Genomic DNA, 19,524 nt, shown 5'->3' with positions numbered 1-19,524 from the left:
AGAGGGCAATCCTCCCAGCTCCACGTCCTCCAAAAAGCCACACTTGGCCTCAGTGTAAAAGTTATATTTTATTGCCATGCTACAAAATGTATGAAGTTGGCACTGACAGGGAAAACAGAGAACAAAGGGTGGGAAGGGAAAGAGGGCAAAAGATGTTGTTACATGTATATAACAAGGTTTTAATCAACAGTGGTAAATTTTGCCAATATTAAAAATGCAAACCAAAATTTAAAATGCTGATATGAAACAGCATTAATATACAATTTATGCATAGTACAGTATCACTTATGTCTTTTATTAGAGAAATATGGAATGTTTATAAAAGAAATTAACCATACGGGATAAAATTCCTATTTCATATACAATTTGGCAATGGTAGTCCCACTGTTAGACAATTTTTTAGAAAAGAAAAAATTAAAAATCTAATAAGCTACCTTTATACAAAGTTGCTATATTTATGCCTTTACGTAGGAAAAAAACATTTATAATGCAAATTAGGACATACAATAATCTTACAATATTATACAATGTAATGAAAATAAAAACATAACACAAAATTTTTCCTTTATAAAATGTATATTTTGCATTTACTAATGCAAATGTGGCACACCGGTGACTACTGTACTATTAATACCAGTCTGTTTCCATGCTATTGTCCAATTGTCATAGAATTGCAATTGTATCAATGCTACAAAAGAATTGTGTTATACCCCCAAAATATGAGGAAACAGGAATGGGGAATAGGGATGTGAAGAAGAAGGATAGATAGGGTGCTGGTTTGGGCAGAGTATATTGTAGTATGTTGTAAAATATCTGTTAATTTTTCAAGCCAAAAACATTTTCTATACATTCTGTAATTTCGTACCAATGCCTTTATTCAAATTTGGCAAAAATCAGAGAAAGGGTAATTAGTACCATATACCTCACATATCAGAAATATGAATAAGATGCCAATACATCAGTTACTTCTGAATGTTGTCTTTGATGGTATGTCTATTTCAAGGAGATATATATAGATATAGATATAGATATAGATATATATATGTATGTATATCCACACATACATACATATATATTTATACACACACACACTACACATTGCACACAACAACTGGGCATTACGGATTATGAACTGCACAGGGGGAAGTGGGAAGTACTTTTTAGCTTGTTAAAACCTTTACCTTGAGGCAAAAATACGGTGGCACATTATTGGGAAATTATGAAAACATAAGGCCCCTGTCCCATTTTTAATAGAACATTATTGAGGTACATTTTTATATGTTGTGCCACAGATTTTTTTGAGGGGGAAGGAATAAACAAACACTAGCTTGACTTATAACATTGAACTGTGGGGTCAACATTAATATCTATAAAAACAAAGATTGCTTGGCAAATTTTCTTAAGTCCCAAATGTGATCTATTCTGGATATACTGGGAAGTGAAAAGCTTTTTGCTGAGTCTTCAAGAGTAAAGTGCATATCTCATCACTCCACAGCAGCAGTAAATAAAAGGAACTATTTGCCAATCTTCCTGGAGGGAGGGAAGGCACCATATTTTCATTTTTAAAAGAAGATGAAACTGGGAAATAAAACACATGAAGAAAAAACACAGGTAATACCCATATCAGTTTCCAACCCCTGATCTGGGATAAAAAGCTGTTATCGCCTGTATGGATAAAAGAGGACTCTATCAGGGGGAGAGCATATAAACAATGAGTATATTTCCAAAACCAGTAAGTGGGATCGTATGGTCTGTCAAAGAACAGAATAGCTAAAATTAGGTCTGTCTCAGAAAATCTGAAACGTATGGCCACAATTATATCCCAATAAAATATCTCGTTCTAAAATGTACCTAGTCACTGGTACATTCTCCCAGGACAGAGCTTAATGCCCATGGCTAGACTACTGCAAAGGACAAGTAGTGTTCCACATCACTTTTTATTAAATAGGAACACGGGTGATTTCCAGAGACATCTAGAAATAAACACCAGTTGTATACATCTTCCTAATACTCATAGTACCTAAAATCAAATTCTTAGCAGACAAATTGGTCCCATTTTCATTTTTAAAGCACACAGTATTTAAAGCATAAACTGCAATGATTATATCGGAGCTACCTAAAATATATAAAGACTAATTAGAATCTGGAAGGAAAAGGAAAATGATGAGGAAAAGAAAGAAAATAAAGTATCCAACCTCCAAAATGAATCAACAGGTCAGCCCTTTCATTTGGAGGCTCTGTCTTGCCTGCTTGTTTTGGAGAAAACCGCGTGTACTGGTTCCATTATTATTCTTATTCCTCGTTACAAAAACCAACACATAAATTTGGCACGATTAGCATTCTACTCAGAAGAAAGCATAAATGGAACAATATATTAAAAATGGAAATGGCACACCTATACCGCTATTCTCTTTTTAGAGAACAGTGAACACTTTAGTCAAGCACCAAGTTCACAGAAAAGAAAAGAAGAAAATTCTGCTATGCACATAAACCGATGGCACTGAAAATAACAGACACCTTTAATAATTTATTTTCTTTATAATGGTCCCACTCTATTATTCTGCTAATCCAGTCACTGTCCTATATAATTAGGTTATTTACTGATCAGGTTGGGTGCTATATGACTGAAATCTTTTCATGCTAAATTAACGTTAGTTACATCAGATAGATCCAAATCATGACCTCAAACGCCCTCATATTTAGAGAAAACAGTACCCTAACCTTTCCACTCTACCTTCTCTTGTCTTCTCTACTGTTTGAGAAACTGGAACATTCTGATTTTCTAAGAGTTAGGCATGTGGAGTCTCATCAGTTTATAGAAACTTCAATTCGGTTTAAATCCTAAATTATGACACAATCTCATTGCTAGAAGACTTCCACTGTACCTGCTATGCTGGCAACAATGCTAACACTCTCCTGAAATCAAGGGATCATCAAAGACCCAGCTGTGAGAAAGGACAGCCGAGCCGAGGAGCACTACCGTGGGCAGAGTAAAACCGCAGCCGTGTGATGAGGGAATCACTGCTAAAGTGCCGGGGGGGGGGGGGGGGGGGGGGGCCGCCCAGGAGAGGAAGTGGGGGGGGGGGGAGCGCCCACAGAGCAAACAGTACCGTTAGGGAGCTCTGCGTGTTAAAAGTTGCTTCCTTTTTGTCTCAGCTGTTAAAGAGATCACCAATGGACGCAAGGGAAATTTCAAATCGAGCGAATGTTTTTATCAACTTGAAAAGTAAACAGCATATAAATAAATACTGGACAAGGGCAACCCTGTTATAGAATAACAGTAAGTTCCAAATGAACCTTCAAAACCACAATTTGACAAAAATGCAAACTAAACAATGAACACATAATCCAATTTCAAAACTATATACAAACTCAAACATTTTAAATTGAAAAAGACATCAAGCAACAAAATAAGACATCCCAAACACCAAAGGAAAAAAACTGAAGGTAAATGGCAACCTGATGTCACAGATGCCTCCAGAAAACAATGTTATGGTTAATAATCTATAGGAGAGAAACTTTCAAGAGATCGTGGTTCAGATTTCCAAAGTTTTTGGGTAAAGTGACCTGAGACTGATTCTTGAGTCTAGTGGAATTCTCATTAAGATATCTGGGCATGCCCTTCAAATGACATCATGAGATGAGTGAACAGAAAATCTTGACTCCTTCCTGCCCTTCAACACACCAAGAGCAAACCACATTCACGGACATAGGACTCTTTCTAGTAACGCAGAAGGCAAAGGAACTGACTGGTATATAAGGAGGTGTGGTACTTCTACTTCCTTTACATATGTTTTGGTTCAAGTCAAAAAGCCTACAATTAACGAAATAAAGGATTCCTCACGTTACATGCCGGAGGCCATATACCATGAATAGTGAATCTACAAATATTACTTTCAAAGCCTAGAGTTATCTGTTAGCAATGCACATTATCAAGAGGCTTTATAAAATGTCTTAAACGCCAACCATGACTTAGACATGAATGATGTGCGTACGTCTGGAATATTGATACAAATCAACCAGCATTGTCACTCACTTCAACTCTCATTTTAAATAGGCACTGTGAGAATGGGGGTGCTGCTGGACAGTAATGAGTAGTATATACTGAAATGAGTGTTCTTTAAGGAGTACCTGCTCTACATTAATTCCCTTTAGTTAAAGAAGCACAGGAAATATTCAGAAAAAAAAAAATCTTATCAGTCTATAAAAGGAGTTAGTGTTTAGAAATGAAAAATGAAGCACTCACATCTTCATTTTTGAAAACTTCACAAAGGTGCAAACAAGGTAATGCTTTCCCGGCTCACATGGGCAGATCAGTACTATTATGTCTAGTCTTCCTAGATGTGCCATCGTCTCGTGGCAGTGCTTTCTGCAAACTTGACATAGCAGCAGTTCTCTCGATGTCGATCACAGCATACAGCTCTGTGCGCCTGGTAGGGGTCTGTGGAAGGGGAGTGGTAGGCGTTTTTGGAGTCTGAGGGTTGTCAGAGTCACTGCCACCTTCCAAGTCGACCTGTATGTAATTGAGCTGCCTGTGTTCTAAACTTGGGCGCCTGATATCAAAGTTAAAGACCGTCGGCGTACAGTCCCGACGCCTGGAAAACTCTATTTTGTGAGCACTTGCCGGCACTGTTACATTCTCTGTATTTACATAGTTATGCATTGGATCTAGATTATTATGGTAGCCATTTAGAGATGGGGTCTTTGGTCCTAAATTGTCATCTTCATCCCTACTTAGCTTGCGGGCTTCCCAAACAGGAGGCAAAGATGGTAAATTTTCATAGTTTAATAATGCAGTTCTTCTCTGAGCTGAGTTGTTGATATTCTGGGTATCTGAGGTACTGCTGGATGTCAGACGACCTCTCCTGACCCCTGAGGCACTAGGGATAGATAACCCATTTATATTCTCATACACCAGTTTGTTCACAGAGGGTGCCTCTCTGCGCTCATCGCTGTCATACCCAGTGTCCCATTCCGTGCTGTTTGCACCACTCCCACTGACTTGGTCTCTTCCAAGTTGCTCCAGTTTCTCTTTTTCCATTAACTGCTTTTGAACAGGGGTTGGTCCTAAGACAAATTTGACTCCTTCAGGTTCGAGAAGAATCTGAGGGTCCCTGTCCTCAATACTACTTGGTTCTTCTTTTGGTGTGTTGCTTTCAGCATTAGAGATCCTCGCCTCCAATGGGACGTGCACGCTTGTGCGGTGTTTCCGCTCTTCCTGCACTCCTGTGGTGTTGACATAAGTATGGACCTAAAACAAGACAGGAAAGTGAATCAATAACTTGCTTAAAACAAAAACAAAAATCGGTGACCGTATCAGTTAATTTTATCGATTAACTTTCTTGATACACTCTTCCTTCAAAGCTTTTGTATCCATTTTTCACTAATAAAAAGGTGGGGAGAGGGGAGGAATGTAGAAAGATCTTCCTCACTTGATAAAAAAAATACTCTAAAATAACACATCACATTGTACTTGATACATGAAAATCAGTCTGTTAAAAAAAAAATCAGGAACAAATTGGGATTATCGTTTTGATGTTGTTTTAGAAATTCTCATCAATGCATTAAAACATGAGTCAGAAATAAGGAATAGTGGCGCCTGCGTGGTTCAGTTGGTTAAGCGTCTGACTTCAGTTCAGGTTATGATCTCGTGGTTCATAGGTTTGAGCCCCACATTGGGCTCCATGCTGATGGTGCACAGCCTGCTTGGGATTCTCTCTCTCTGTCCCTTTCCCGTGTGAGTGTACGCTCTCTCTCTCAAAATAAATAAACAGACTTAAAAAGAAAAAAAGAAATACAGAATAACAAGTATTAAAAAGAAGAGACAAATTTATCATGACTTACAGACGCTGTGACTATAAAAAGAGCATCTACTGGATTTAATAAGAGTACTGTAAAATGCATAGATATAAAATAAATACCACCTGCTAAGAAATCATCACTATTTAGAAAAGGTCAATGGTATCGTGAGGGAACACAAAAACATTTGGGAGACTATACATAAAATGTGAAAAACTCAAAATGCAAAACAGAGGGAAGTATAATTATAGTAAATAACACAAGAATTCATTTACTATGTAAAGAACACAAAGAAATAGGTTTCAAAACAGTAAAAATCTCCTAATGATATGGAGATATACAAAGACATACAAAGATATACAAAGATATGTATAACTAATTAATATAGAGACAATGTTCAACCAAATACTTCATTTCTCAAATGAAATACTCTGGGAGTAATACTCTGGGATATTAAATAGCTTCATAAAAACCCTGACAACAAAATCTACCTTTCTGCTAGTAGTCCACTAATATAAAAAGCAGCAAAAATTCCAAAAGCATTGGAGGTTATTATAACAGGAACTGGCCATTAGTTATATTTGCCTTTATCCATAGACACCTCTCTCCTGTGAGCCTAAAAACTAAACTACCTAAAACCTACCTAAAAACTACCGTAATGCTACGTTTCCCTCCATGCTTGTAGATATTTGGCCTATGTCAGAAAATATATGCTGTTTCCTCTGACTCTTCACCACAAAAGTCACATACAAACAGTGAAAGCTACAATTCAAATGGACTAAAATGTTCAAGTATTGGCGCAGCAACGCTCTAACCCCACACAATCTATTATCGCATCAGACAGCAGCGCACACTTACTTGCTCCTCAGCCACAAGCAAAGGATGAGTAGATTCTTCACCCACTGAAGGCAGGCGTGCACTTCCCACAGAAGGATGTCTGCTTGAAGGATGCGAGGAAGCATCTCCAAATGAGGGATATCGGGGATATCCATTAGGTAAATTCTGAGCAGCAAACCCTGGAGCTGAGTTTTTGTTTATTGGTTTAAGAAGGAAAGCAGGATATGGGGGGCAGGACAGACAGAATAAAAATGAATGAGAATCGAATAGGCCTGGAGAGAATTAAGCAAGGTGTTTCTGGTAAGACACAGCAGAAACCAGAGCACAAATAACACCCCCTTCCACTCCAACTTTCCATTCACATTTTAGATAATATGGAACTTCTAATGTTTTCCTAATTAAAATATTAAAAATGTTTCTATTATAGATGTAACAGTTTTTTAAAACTGATGACCATTATGCTTATGTTAGCCAATGGTGATCTCTAACATGTTACAGATTAAATAATCCATAATTCATAGTTTATAAATGTCTGTTATTCAAAATACAAGAGAAAAAACAGGTACTTACTTGTAGGTGTTCGAGGTGTTCTGGGGACTTCCAACTCTGTCTGATGATTATTCCTTTCTACAACTGGCTCTTCCACCACATTTATACTATTATTTTGCATAATCTCTTGCAACATGTTAAATAATTCTTCTGCACGAGCACACTTAAAGGCGAAGATTCCTACAAATACAAAATAGAAGGAAAAAATAGTAGCCACAGCTTTAAAAAAGATACAGGAGCACTTGTCAAAGAACAAAATTGTGAAGTTAAGTATTCTATGCACTGACAGCAAGAAAGGCCTTTTAAATAAATGTCTGATAAATTAATGGCATTCTGTTTCAAAACATAAGCCCAAAAGGAAATCCACAGAATAATTTTCATATGTCTAAGGGAGATGGCCCAAAACAAGGCAGACAAAAACAAGATTTGAACACTTACTTTAGACTGTTTCTTAACAGCAGGGGGAGCCCAAATCACCGTTATGGGCAGATGATCCTTTACCATTTGACTGTCCCTTACTTGGTGGTTTACGATCCTTACCTTGTTTAATTATTACAACAATTCTGTAAGGTAGGCATTAGCATACCTCTCTGATGGAGCAGAAATCTGATGTTTGACAGAAATCGTGTAACTTGTCCGAGGCCTTTCACGCAGTAGGCAGCAAAAAAACCAAACTATGTTCTCTTTGACTCCAAAGTTTAGGTTCTTTCCCCAAAAAGTAATAACAGTAAAGAAACATAGCCAATTTACTGCAACTAACCATATGCTGAAAATCTTAAAGTTAATAATATGAGTCAAAATTCTGGACACAGACTATGCTTAATGAATGCCTGATAAATTAATACATAGCTTATTATATCTCTGAACAATCCACTTCTTTGGGGGAATTTTTTTTCTGACAGGAGAGAAGTGAAGTATTAATGTAAACATTATATACAGGATAAATGAAAGAACAATTTTCAAATGTGAAAATGTTTGTAGAAAAACAAAATTAAAGGCTCTACCTACCTTGTCCAGTTTGACACCTTCGACCACTTTCAAAAGAAAAGAGATTTGAATCATAGCCATAGCGCCGCAGGCAGAGGTAGTGCCATTTTACTGAATCACGTTTGCGAGTGTATAAAATCAGTTCTGTGTCTGTAAGTTCCATAATGCCAGAACCTAACTCATTCCCATCATCATCCACATTAATGACCTAAAAAAAGAAAGTTCAATTAGTGCTAACCTGATGCTCCCACTTGACGGTCATACACACATTTCACCAATTTGTCGGCAAAATGCACTATTGTTGATTGGTTCAGTTATTCGCTCTTTTGTTAGCTCATTCATCAACCAATGTGTTTTCAGGGCACGAACTATGTAGCAATGTAAGATCTGCTTCTATCCACAAGCGACTCACATTCCCAGTGAGAATATAAGATATACAAACATGAAATCAACAATACAAAGCTGTATAGGAGTAGTAGACAAATGGGTGCAACATAGGTTGCAAAAGACAGCAACTGTGGCCTAGGGTTGCTGGAGAAGTCTTCACCAAAGAGGAGGAGGGACTTCAGCCGGACCTCAGGAGAGAGCTGGTGGGTCAGGGCTTGTAGGGCATATCCTGACGATGCAGTACTATAGCACAAAGAAGGTATATTTCAGAGAGACCAAGAGAAGACTGGTACAGAGTTCATGGAAGGGAAAGCCTTGCACTGCTGAGTTTCTGAAAATGGCCAGACAGGTAACACTTCAGGAGAACTGTCTATATTCCTGGGGTAGGCAGAGCGCTTTGCACATACTTTTCCCATTTAATCCTCGTAACAATCCTAAACTGCAGGTAATACGATTTTCTCCACTGTACTGTACACAAACAGAACAAACCTGCCCAAGGTCACAAAGCTACAAAGCCACAGGGTTTCAACTTACACCTAGGTTTGTGTGATCCAGAGGCTATGACTTACAACAACTTGAGGTCAGACTACGAGAGACACTAAATGGCTGTGGATAGGTAAGAAATGGAACATTTATGCTCTAGGTAACAGAACACCATGGGAGTTTTAGGATGATGAAAGGGTAAGATCAATATGATGTCAACTGCAGGATGGATCACAAAGGTGACGGACTCAAGGGTACAGTCCAGCTAAGAAATTATCCAGGCATATGAAGCAATGACTGGGATGTGGTGACCAGACTGAAGAGGCACCTATAAAATGGCATTTAAAAAAGTATTTCTAGAACCGTATGTCATCATTTGTTAAAACAAGAAAAGGCAGAGTGGACACAAAGAGAAATAAAAGGGTCCAGAGATAAAAGTAAGGAAGTAAGATATATTAAGGGAAGAAAAAGAACATCCAAGTAGGCAGTGAGAGATGTAACTCAACCAGTTTTACTAACCTTAAACTTGTTCCGATGGTTATCTGGGACAGTGTCTTTATCTGGACAGCTACAACAGCTACCCATGGCTTCTTCAGAAGACCATGTGAGCGCTACATGAAAGATAATTTGGAAAAAATTATTAAATGTAGGATATAAAAATCGTAAAACAGAAAAAGACTTTAGAAACCATCTAACACAGGGGCACCCAGGTGGCTCACTCGGTTATGCGCCGGACTCTTGATTTCACTTCAGGTCATGATCTCACGGCTTGTGGGTTCCAGCCCCTGCGACGGACTCTTCGCTGACAACATGGAGCCTGCTAGGGATTCTCTCTCTCCCTCTCGCTCTGCCCCTCCCCCACTCACTCTCTGTCTCTAAAAATAAATAAACTTAAAAAAAAAAAAAAGAAAGAAACCACCTAACACAAGTCCTGCATTATTTTGATGAGGAAAATTAAGCCCAAGAAGGTATAGGGCTAAGCTAGATTTCACACATTCAGCTGCTGAATTTGCTCAGTGATAATGAGAATAGTTGCATGAGGTAGACTTCACAGAAATCTCAAATTTCCAGTTTAATTTGCAAAGGTCTGCCTATTTTTAAATTACCGTAACAAAAAACCAATTTAAGGTCTTATCTCATATGTAACACTATTTAAATGAAGTCATTTATGGAATTAACCCTTTATGGTTTGTCAGGAATTTCATATCTTTCTTTTAATAAATTTCTAAAGGGATGTTGGACTTCTAGGTTGGCAGGTATTTTGATTCTTATTATTCACTGTAGTATCCTTTATGTACCTAACCAGGCCAAAGCTGACTGGTAAATAAGACACAAAAACAAATTTGGAACAGTTCATTAAGAGAGAAAGATAACCCAAAAATCAAGCGGTAACTTAACACAGAGAATATTGGCAAACTGATACAGCATGTCTGTGTAATCCTGCTTTCCCACACAGGGTCAGAGATAGTAGGTTATAGGTGACATTAAGTGTTCAAGAACACTGCAAATGAACAAAGATAAAATTCAAAACACTACTTACATACAAGGGAAAGAAATCAGAATGAATGTGATAATATTTGAAAAAGTGGAAGGAAAGGAAGCACAAAAAGCTACTAAATATTCAAAAACATAAATCTGGTAAAATTGGTTTAAAATCCTTCAGTTGCTCTTCATTATCTTCAGGAAAAAAATTTGAAGCTTGTCCGCATAAGGTTCTTCACAATCTCATCCCTGGCCACAGATCTAGTCTGAACTCTCCTTGTCTCTGCTTCAAGCCCTACCCAGTCATACTAAACAGTCCCCAGAGCAGCTTGTCCCCTCACACCCTTCCATGCTGCTCCTTTCCTTTCTCAAGATCCAATCAGAATACAGTGATTCAGGGAGGCTTCGCTAATTCTAAGCAAACTGGGAGGGTTACACTTTTTATGTATCCCCCAAGGCACCCTGGGCTTCCCAGTATCACAGCATTTTCACACTGTTTATTTAAGTATCGTTCTCCCTGCTCCCCCCTCCCACCCCCCCGCCCCGTAAGCTCCTTCCTAAGCAGGGACAGACCTTATCCAGTTTTTGCATTCCCCATGCCCTAACACGCCACCTAGCACCACAGAGCGGGGAGCTCTAAGTCTCTTGTGAGCTGAATGAATTGAACTGTACTAAATAAAGGTAAAAAAGGCTGGCAGGTATAAGTATGAGGCAGATGAAAAAGTATATTAGTGTACAAACCAAAAGAAGCGATAAATTAAATAGTAAAGTTAAGACTCATGTTTGGTAGTTTGCTCCAGGTAATATGCCAGCTAAATATCATGGCATAAAGATGATTAAGTCACAGGGGCACCTGAGTGGCTCAGTCAGGTAAGTATCCAATTCTTGATCTCGGCTCAGGTCATGATCTCACGGTTCGTGAGTTTGAGCCCTGCATTGGGCTTTGTGCTGACAGCATGGAGCCTGCTTGGGATTCTCTCTCTCTCTCTCTCTCTCTCTCTCTCTCTCTCTCTCTCTCTCTCCCCCCCCCCCCCCCACTCTCTCTGCCCCTCCTCAGCTCCCATTCTCTCTCTCTTAAAATACATAAATACATAAAACAAACATTAACAACAACAAAAAAAGATGATTAAGTCACAGTATGTACTTCTGAAAAGTCATGAGTCTAAAGGGAGAGACAGAGATGTAAATAGATAATGCATTATGTTTAAATCTTAGAATCTGAGAAGAGTTCTGTGGGCACAGTAAAAGGAGCAAATAACTTTCTGGGTTAACAGGGCAGGAAGCACCATTTGAACTGGTACTTAAAAAGGTGAGCAGAAACAGTGTGCTGGACACAGAACAGAAATAGGTAGTTGAGACAGATAAAAGAGTACAAAGGTCAAGGTCATGAAAGATCATGAAAGGTGATATTGCATTCAGGAGAAAGTGAGGTGTCCAATACAACTAGAATACAGGCAGGCTGTAACAAGAGCAGGGGCCAAACCATATAAAGGGTCCTGAACAATGAGGTAGGATCTGGGACTCCAACTAGCTAGACGTCCTTCAGTGTCCTCCTAGTCACACGGACATGACTCTATCATGGCATTTATCATATTCTATTGTAATGTTTATCTGTCTCAACATTCACTTCACTGTAATTTCCCTAAAGATAGGAGCCTTCTCTAAGCACTAAGCATATCACCTGACATAGCACATGGTTCATCAATATTTACTTTTTAAAAATTAATGCAACTGGAGACACCTGGGTGACTCAGTTGGTTAAGTGCCTGACTCTTAATTTTGGCTCAGGTCATGATCTCATGGGTTTGTGAGATCGAGCCCCACATCAGGCTCTGCAATGACAGGCTGGAGCCTGCTTGGGATTCTCTCTTCCTCTCTCTCTCCTCTTCTCCCACTCTCTCTCTCTCTTTCTTAAAATAAATAAACAAACATGGAAAAATTAATACAGGCGTACCTTGGGGATACTGCAGGTTTGGTTCCAGACCACAGTAAAAAAGCAAGTATTGCAATAAAGCAAGTGAAATCAACTTTTTGGTTTCCCAGTGCATATAAAAGTTATGTTTAGGGGCACCTGGGGGGCTCAGTCCATTAAACCTCCAACTCTTGATTTTGGCTCAGGTCATGATCTCATGGTTTGTGAGACTGAGCCCATGTCGGGCTCTGTACTGATGACACAGAGCCTGCTTAGGATTCTGTCTCTCTCTCTCCCTCTCTCTCTCTCTCTCTCTCTGCACTTCCCCTGCTCGTTCTTTCTCTCTCAAAATAAATAAACCTTTAAAAAAAAGTTATGTTTACACTATATGACAGTCCATTAAATGTGTAGTAGTGTGTCCAACAAAACAATGTACTTTAATTAAAAAAGACTTCCTGCTAAAAATGCTAACCATCATTTAAGCTCTTCAGTGAGTCATCATCACTGATCTCAGATTATCATAATAAATACAATAATAAAAGAGTTTTAACTATTGTGAGAATTACCAAAATGTGACACAGAGACACAAAGTGAGCAAATGCTGTTGGGAAAATGGCATTGATAGGCTTGTTCAAAGCAAGAGTGTCACAAATCTTCAATTCATAAAAATCACAGTATCTGGAAAGCACAATAAAGCAAGGCACAATAAAACAAGGTATGCCTGAAAATATTTAATAAATTATATGATGAGAAAGAGGCAAAAGAATATTTAAAACATTTTTTTAAAGTAGAGGGATAATTGACAGAAACAAAGGCTTTTGAAAATTATACATCTATCCTTACCACTGACCTGCTCATGAATATAAAGAGCTAAAAGAATACTATGGTGTGGCTTCTGCCTCAAAACATTCAAAGGAGTGTTTTTAAATAATTCCTCAAATGAAATAAAAAGTCATCCCTCTTTTTTTTTGTTGTTGTTACTGTTTTGTTTTAAAGATTTTTAAATATCTTTCTAAGTAATCTCTACACCCAACTTGGGGCTCAAACCCACAAACCCGAGATCAAAAGTCGCACGCTCCACCAGCTGGCCCGCTAGACGCCCCTAGAAAATCATTCTTCTATTTGCCACCTTCATGGGCTACCTGTTAAGGCAGCACCTCCCGTGCGGTCAGGGACATTTGAATGGCGGTGCAAACTACTTAGAAACTCTATCCACACTGAGTGTTTCAATTCGGCACAACAACAATTAATGAAAAGCCTAGCATGTGACACAAAAGCCTCGTGTGCCATGCTAAGGAGAATGGATTTCATCCTACACATGATGGAAAGCCAGTAAAGAATGGGAAGCAGGAAAGCGAGTTGCTCATGACTTCATTTTAAATATATCCACCTGCAGAATAAATTTAAGTGGCAGTTCAGTTCAGAGAAGAAAAACCAGTTAGGGAATATTGAAAAATGAAATCTGCTACAGACCTAAAACCAGTGCAGCAGTAGTAGGGAGACACAAGAGATGAATTTGTAAAATATTTAGGAAGGCAAGTGAGCAGCACGAAGTGGCTGGCTAGGCATACGGGAAGGAAGAGGCAGCTTCCAGTGTGGCAGATGAAGGGGGCTGGTTCCATTACCTGAGACAGAAAAAAGCATGGTAGTTTTCAAGTGTAAGTGATGGTGGTTAGCTCAGTTTTAGCCATGTTGAGATGCTAGAGAACAACCAAATGGAGATATGCAACAGAGAGTTAAATACATGAGTATAGATTTGAAGAAGGGGTAAAATATTGATACACACAGAATATGTGAAGCTGTAAAACAGAAAACACTGCCCAAGGATAGTACCGAGAGTGGTCTACAGTTAAAATTCTGGGGAATGCAAATGTAGAAATACTGGAGTAGAGGTAAGCGAGTGAAGGAGGAAAAAAAAAATCAGAATCGTACAAACTGAAAAAAGAAAGTGTCAAGAAGGAGGGTTCCATCATGGGAGACTGGTAGAGGCGGAAACCAAACTGAAGTGAACGAATGGAAGATAAGGAAGTAGCCCCCCAGAGAACAGAAACTGCTCTTTCCCAAACAGGTTCAGAAAGGGAAGGGCAGAGCGTGACAGCGTAGACAGACATGGTTTCAAAAGAAAATATGCTGCTTGAGTTATTTGTTTTCAGATGACATAGATTTACACAGGTTTGTAATCAGTAGGTCAAGAAAGGTTAAAATTTTTAGGAAAAAAAAAAAAAAACAAAGGAAAAAAATGAGTTATATGGTAGATCAAGACAGACAGGGAGACTGGAGAAGAGGAGTTCCAGGGCTCAGAATGAGAAGTCTGCCCACAGAAGCAGGACTGCCTTGTCCTGAGGAGAGAGGGAAGAAAATAAGAATGGGTGGAACCCAGCAGAAAAACTGAAGTAGGTAACACCTATCATCCTAAATTCCCTTTGTAAAATAGAAAGCAAGTTTGCAGAATGAGGGACTTAAGGCAAACGGTAGGATTATTCACCAGGGGGCTACCCACGAAAGGGAGCAGAATTATTCAGTAGGCTGCACTCAGAGTTCAGCAGAGGTTGGAGAGGAAGACGGCACTGTTTTTGCAGCAGTGCTCAGCCGTCCAGAGGGCAGATGGTTCTGGCGACCCAGGCTCAGAGAGTAAGAGGACAAGGAAATTAGAGGATACTGGCAATAAGGGGGTTTGAAGTGATGGAACATCAGGTCCGGTCAGGAAAGAAGTAAAAAAAGAAGAGGGCTGATGAAATGGAAAAACCAGAGGCAAAAAGGAACAGGAGGCCTCCGTAAGGTTAAAGAAAAGGCTCAGTCTGAGTGAGAGACTAGACAGCTGGAGCAACGGGAGGTTGTGGTCAATCTTCCAACACAGAAGGAGACTTTTTAGTGTGGAGCTCTCTTGCACGTCTCTGACTCCTCCTCCAGAACCACAAACTCCTAGGCAAGGGGAAAGGCAAGATACTAGATATTCTGCATTTATGACCACCAGATTAATATTTGGAGACCACATCTGAGTTATGTAAGACTTAATAATGTGCACTAAAACTGTAAATACTTGATAAGAAACCATATGATTTCACCATCTTACCCAACCAAATTCATAACTCAGCAAAAACCTATATAGACTAACTATGCTCACTCAAGAAAGTAGCTGAGATTACATTCAAGAACAAAAGATAGCTACCGTTTGGGAAGATTGGTATTGCACCAAGTTGCCTGAATATTTTTATTTTTTTAATGTTTATTTATTTGGGGGGGGGGTGCATGCAGAGAAAGAAGGAGACACAGAATCTGAAGCAAGCTCCAGGCTCTGAGCTGTCAGCACAGAGCCCAACACAGGGCTCCAGGGCTCAAAGTCACAAACAGTGAGATCATGACCTGAGGCAAAGTCAGATGCTCAACTGACTGAGCCACTGAGGCGCCCCTGATTATTTTAAATTTGTAAACATTGGCTTAGTTTAATTAAAGCCACTTGTCCTTATTCTTTGGAGGGGATAGCAACTCAGGCCGCAATGTGACTACATTCAAGAAAACAATTAAAATATCCTGTTTAATTTGTGGGGAAAAAAAAGAGAATATAATTTGTGAACTTAATGTTTTTCTTTTTTTTTAAGATAAACCTCAACTTACCTAGATCTAGCCATTAATATTCTTAGCCTCTTCTGCAGCATCAGGAGTTTAATCATTCTTCAAAATACCATGTTTTCTTTGTTTGGTGACTTAACCTAGAAACAGAAAAAAGGCAAGAATTTATTTCTCTTAAAGCAATGATTTTCCTTATAAGACTTCCAGTAGCACTGTTAGTTCAGTTAATCTATTTAAATAAACTCAAAAGTATAAAAATCTGATAAATATAGAAGATCTATTTTTAAAATTAAAATGACATGTACATGTTACCATTCACACAGCCTTTTCAAAGGAAGAAGTAAACATGCTATATAGTCTAAGTTCTATAATGTTTGGATATCAGAACCTTCATAAGTCATTGACTGGCTTCTCCACTACAGCTATGACACTGGACAACTCCCTTCTCTATACTTATCTCCTCAGCCATAAAATGAGAGGTCAGACTAAACCACCTCCGACGTTCCTTTCCAACTCTAAAACCCCATTTCATCCTGTGGCAGGCTAATTCTCCACTTCCAGTCACTTTTCTTAAACCTTTCTGGCACTCCTCCCAAAGAGCAGACTTTAGAGTCCACTTGCTGTACCTTCCTAGTCTACAAGACCCCTCCAGAACCAAATCAGAGGAGTCAGTCATTAGGACTGTCATTAGTCAAGTCAGTCATTAGAACAAGCATGTCATAGAGTCACAGGATAATGGTATAACTTATAGCAATAAATTACAATTTAAAATTTCAAGAGATTCCAACATACTTTTGGGAAATTTCTGGTCAATCAATTCCCTTTTTATAACACAGAAAATATCAAACTTAAACATGGGCACTAACATTTACTGAATAACTACACTGTATCAGGCATGAGGGGTTTTGCAAATAGTCTCATTTTAATCTATATATTAACTAGAGTTAACAAATGATTGATTCCCAAAATGAACATTTCCAGGTATACCTGGCCGGCTCAGTCTGTTGGGCGTTTGATTCTTGATATGGCTCAGGTTATGATCCCAGGGTCATGGTCAAAGGATTGAGCCCTGCATCGGGCTCTGCACTGAGCATGGAGCCTACTTAAGATTCATTCTCTTTCTCTCTCTCTCTCTCTCTCTCAGGGCACCTGACTGGCTCAGTGGTATAAGTGTCTAACTTTGGCTCAGGTCATGATCTGGCAGTTTGTGGGTTTGAGCCCTGTGTTCGGCCCTGTGCTGACAGCTCAGAGCCTGGAGCCTGCTTCAGATTCTGTGTGTCCCCCTCTCTCTGCCCCTCCCCCACTCACACTCTCTCTCTCTCAAAAATAAACATTAAAAAAAAAAAGATTCTCTCCCTCCCCCTCCCCCCACTCTCTAAGAAGATAAAAATTAGATAAATTAAATAAAATAAATTTAAGAAACTACAAAATGAACATTTCTAAATCATGAATCCACATGCAAACAAAATTTTCAATTTTGGACTTCAAACCTATATACAAAATCAGCAGTTCAGCCAGGTGTGTTGTGCCCCTCATAAGCTGCTGCTACAGCCCATGTTAGAGTGGGCGGCTACCCAGTGCCTCTGCTTTAGCACACCCTTCTTTTCTCCAGGAGATTAACATATATCATGCTTTTTGGCTTATAAAATTATGTGGCTAATTCCAACACAAATCATTGCTCTTACAAGAATACACATTGTTTGTTCATCTCTCTCTCCTGAGAGATGTCAGCCAATTAACTCAGGAAAATCTCTCTTCTCATTGATTCCACTTACAAGCATCTCACAACCTCCTTTCTGAAATAAGTTTAATTATAGTAAATATGACTAACAGAAGTGACAGTGATCCTTCTATAACCCTATACCAAGGAATAATCTTAAGTTTTGAAATAAAATATATCAAAGAATCAGTGTACCAACCTATAAGGCTCTAGAAAATATTGAAAAGCATCCAACAAAATCTATGAAAACTTTTTATTCTGTCCTACCTTCAGTCCTCTTTTTTTTTCTTTTCCTAATTTTTTTTATTTGAGTAAAAGACACATAACATAAAATTGATTATCCTATCTATTTTTAAGTGCACAGTTTATGAGAGTTAGATATATTCAATATTGTTGTGCAACCAATATCTAGAACTTCTTCATCTTAAAAGATCGAAACTCTGTACCCATTAAATAGCTCATTTCCCCTCCCAACTAATGCTGGCAACCACCATTCTACTTTCTGTTTTTATGAGTTTGACTACTCTAGGTACCGTATATAAATGAGATCACAGTATTTATCTTTTTTGTGCCTGCCTTATTTCACTAGGCATGATGTCCTTAAAGCTTACCCATGCTGTAACAGGTGTCACAGTTTCCTTTTAAAGCTGGAACAATATTCCACTACACACACACACACACACACACACACACACACAGACACACACACAGACACAGACACACACACACACAGACACCAGATTTTGCTTATCCATTCATCTATTGATGGACATTTATCCACCTTTTAGCTACTGTGAATAATGCAGCTGCTAACATGAATGTACAGATATCTTTGAGACTGTGCTTTCAATTCAATGCTGCTGATCACAGGGTAATTCTATTTTTTATTTTGTGAGGAACTGACATTCTGTTTTCCTCAGCAGCTGTACCACTGATGTTCCCACGAGTATGCCTAAGAGTTCCAATTTCTCCACATCCTCACCAACATGTTTTCTGTTTTTGTTTGTTGGTATTAGCCATCCTAATGGGTATGAGATGTTATCTCCATGTAGTTTTGATTTGCATTTCCTTAATAATTAGTGATCTTGAGCATGTTTTTATGTGCTTAGTAATCATTCATATATCTTCTTTGGTGAAATGTCTATTGGCCTTGGCCTATTTTTGAGTTGGTATGTTTTTTAGTTTTGGACTCTAAAAATTTTTTTTAAGTTTATTGATTTATTTTGAGAGAGAGTGAGCAGGGGAGGGGCAGAGGGAGAGGGAGACAGAGAATCCCAGGCAGGCTCCGTGCTGTCAGTATGGAGCCTGATGTGGGGCTTGAACTCATGAACCATGAGATCATGACCTGAGCCGAAGCGAAGAATCGGACGCTTAACCAACTGAGCCACCAGGCGCCCACCCCTGTTCCGGACTTTTAGAAGTTCTCTATATATTTTGCATATTAATCTCTTATCAAATATGTGGTTTGCAAATATTTCCCCCCATTCCGTGGGTTGCCATTTTCAGTCTGTTGAATATTGTCTTTTCATGTACAAAATTTTTTATTTTTCGTGAAGTCCAATTTGTCTATTTTTGCCTTTGTTGCCTATGCTTCTGGTGTCATACCCAAGAAAGCAGTGCCAGATCCAATGTCGTGAAGCTTTTGTTTAATGGTTTTTTTTTCTAAGAACTATATTGTTTTATGTTATATTTACGTCTTTGACCCTTTTTGAGTTAATTTTTGTATGGGTGTTAGGTGAGGGTACAAGTTCATTCTTTTGCATGTGGATATCCAGTTTCCCGAGCACCATGTTTTGAA

The 19,524-nt window shown here is 38.7% G+C and overlaps 1 protein-coding gene across 2 annotated transcripts in view; it reads right to left on the bottom strand.

Annotated features, from left to right (window-relative positions):
- Positions 1–820: 820 nt before the first annotated feature.
- The window catches only part of FRS2 (fibroblast growth factor receptor substrate 2), a 109,278-nt gene continuing 90,574 nt past the window's right edge, over positions 821–19,524 (bottom strand). For both annotated transcript variants that reach the window (XM_049625957.1, XM_049625959.1), the window contains 6 exons: positions 16,052–16,146; positions 9,562–9,653; positions 8,194–8,380; positions 7,207–7,365; positions 6,658–6,821; positions 821–5,251 (listed from right to left, as the gene is read on the bottom strand). In XM_049625957.1, coding sequence (XP_049481914.1) covers positions 4,301–5,251; positions 6,658–6,821; positions 7,207–7,365; positions 8,194–8,380; positions 9,562–9,627 — 1,527 coding nt within the window. In that variant the 5' untranslated portion in view covers positions 9,628–9,653; positions 16,052–16,146 and the 3' untranslated portion in view covers positions 821–4,300. The remainder of the gene's footprint in view (positions 5,252–6,657; positions 6,822–7,206; positions 7,366–8,193; positions 8,381–9,561; positions 9,654–16,051; positions 16,147–19,524) is intronic.

Source organism: Panthera uncia, chromosome B4, assembly GCF_023721935.1.
Source record: "Panthera uncia isolate 11264 chromosome B4, Puncia_PCG_1.0, whole genome shotgun sequence".
NCBI lineage: Eukaryota > Metazoa > Chordata > Mammalia > Carnivora > Felidae > Panthera > Panthera uncia.
The sequence above is the reverse complement of the archived record's forward strand: the minus strand, read 5'-3'. Positions and strand labels throughout refer to the sequence as shown.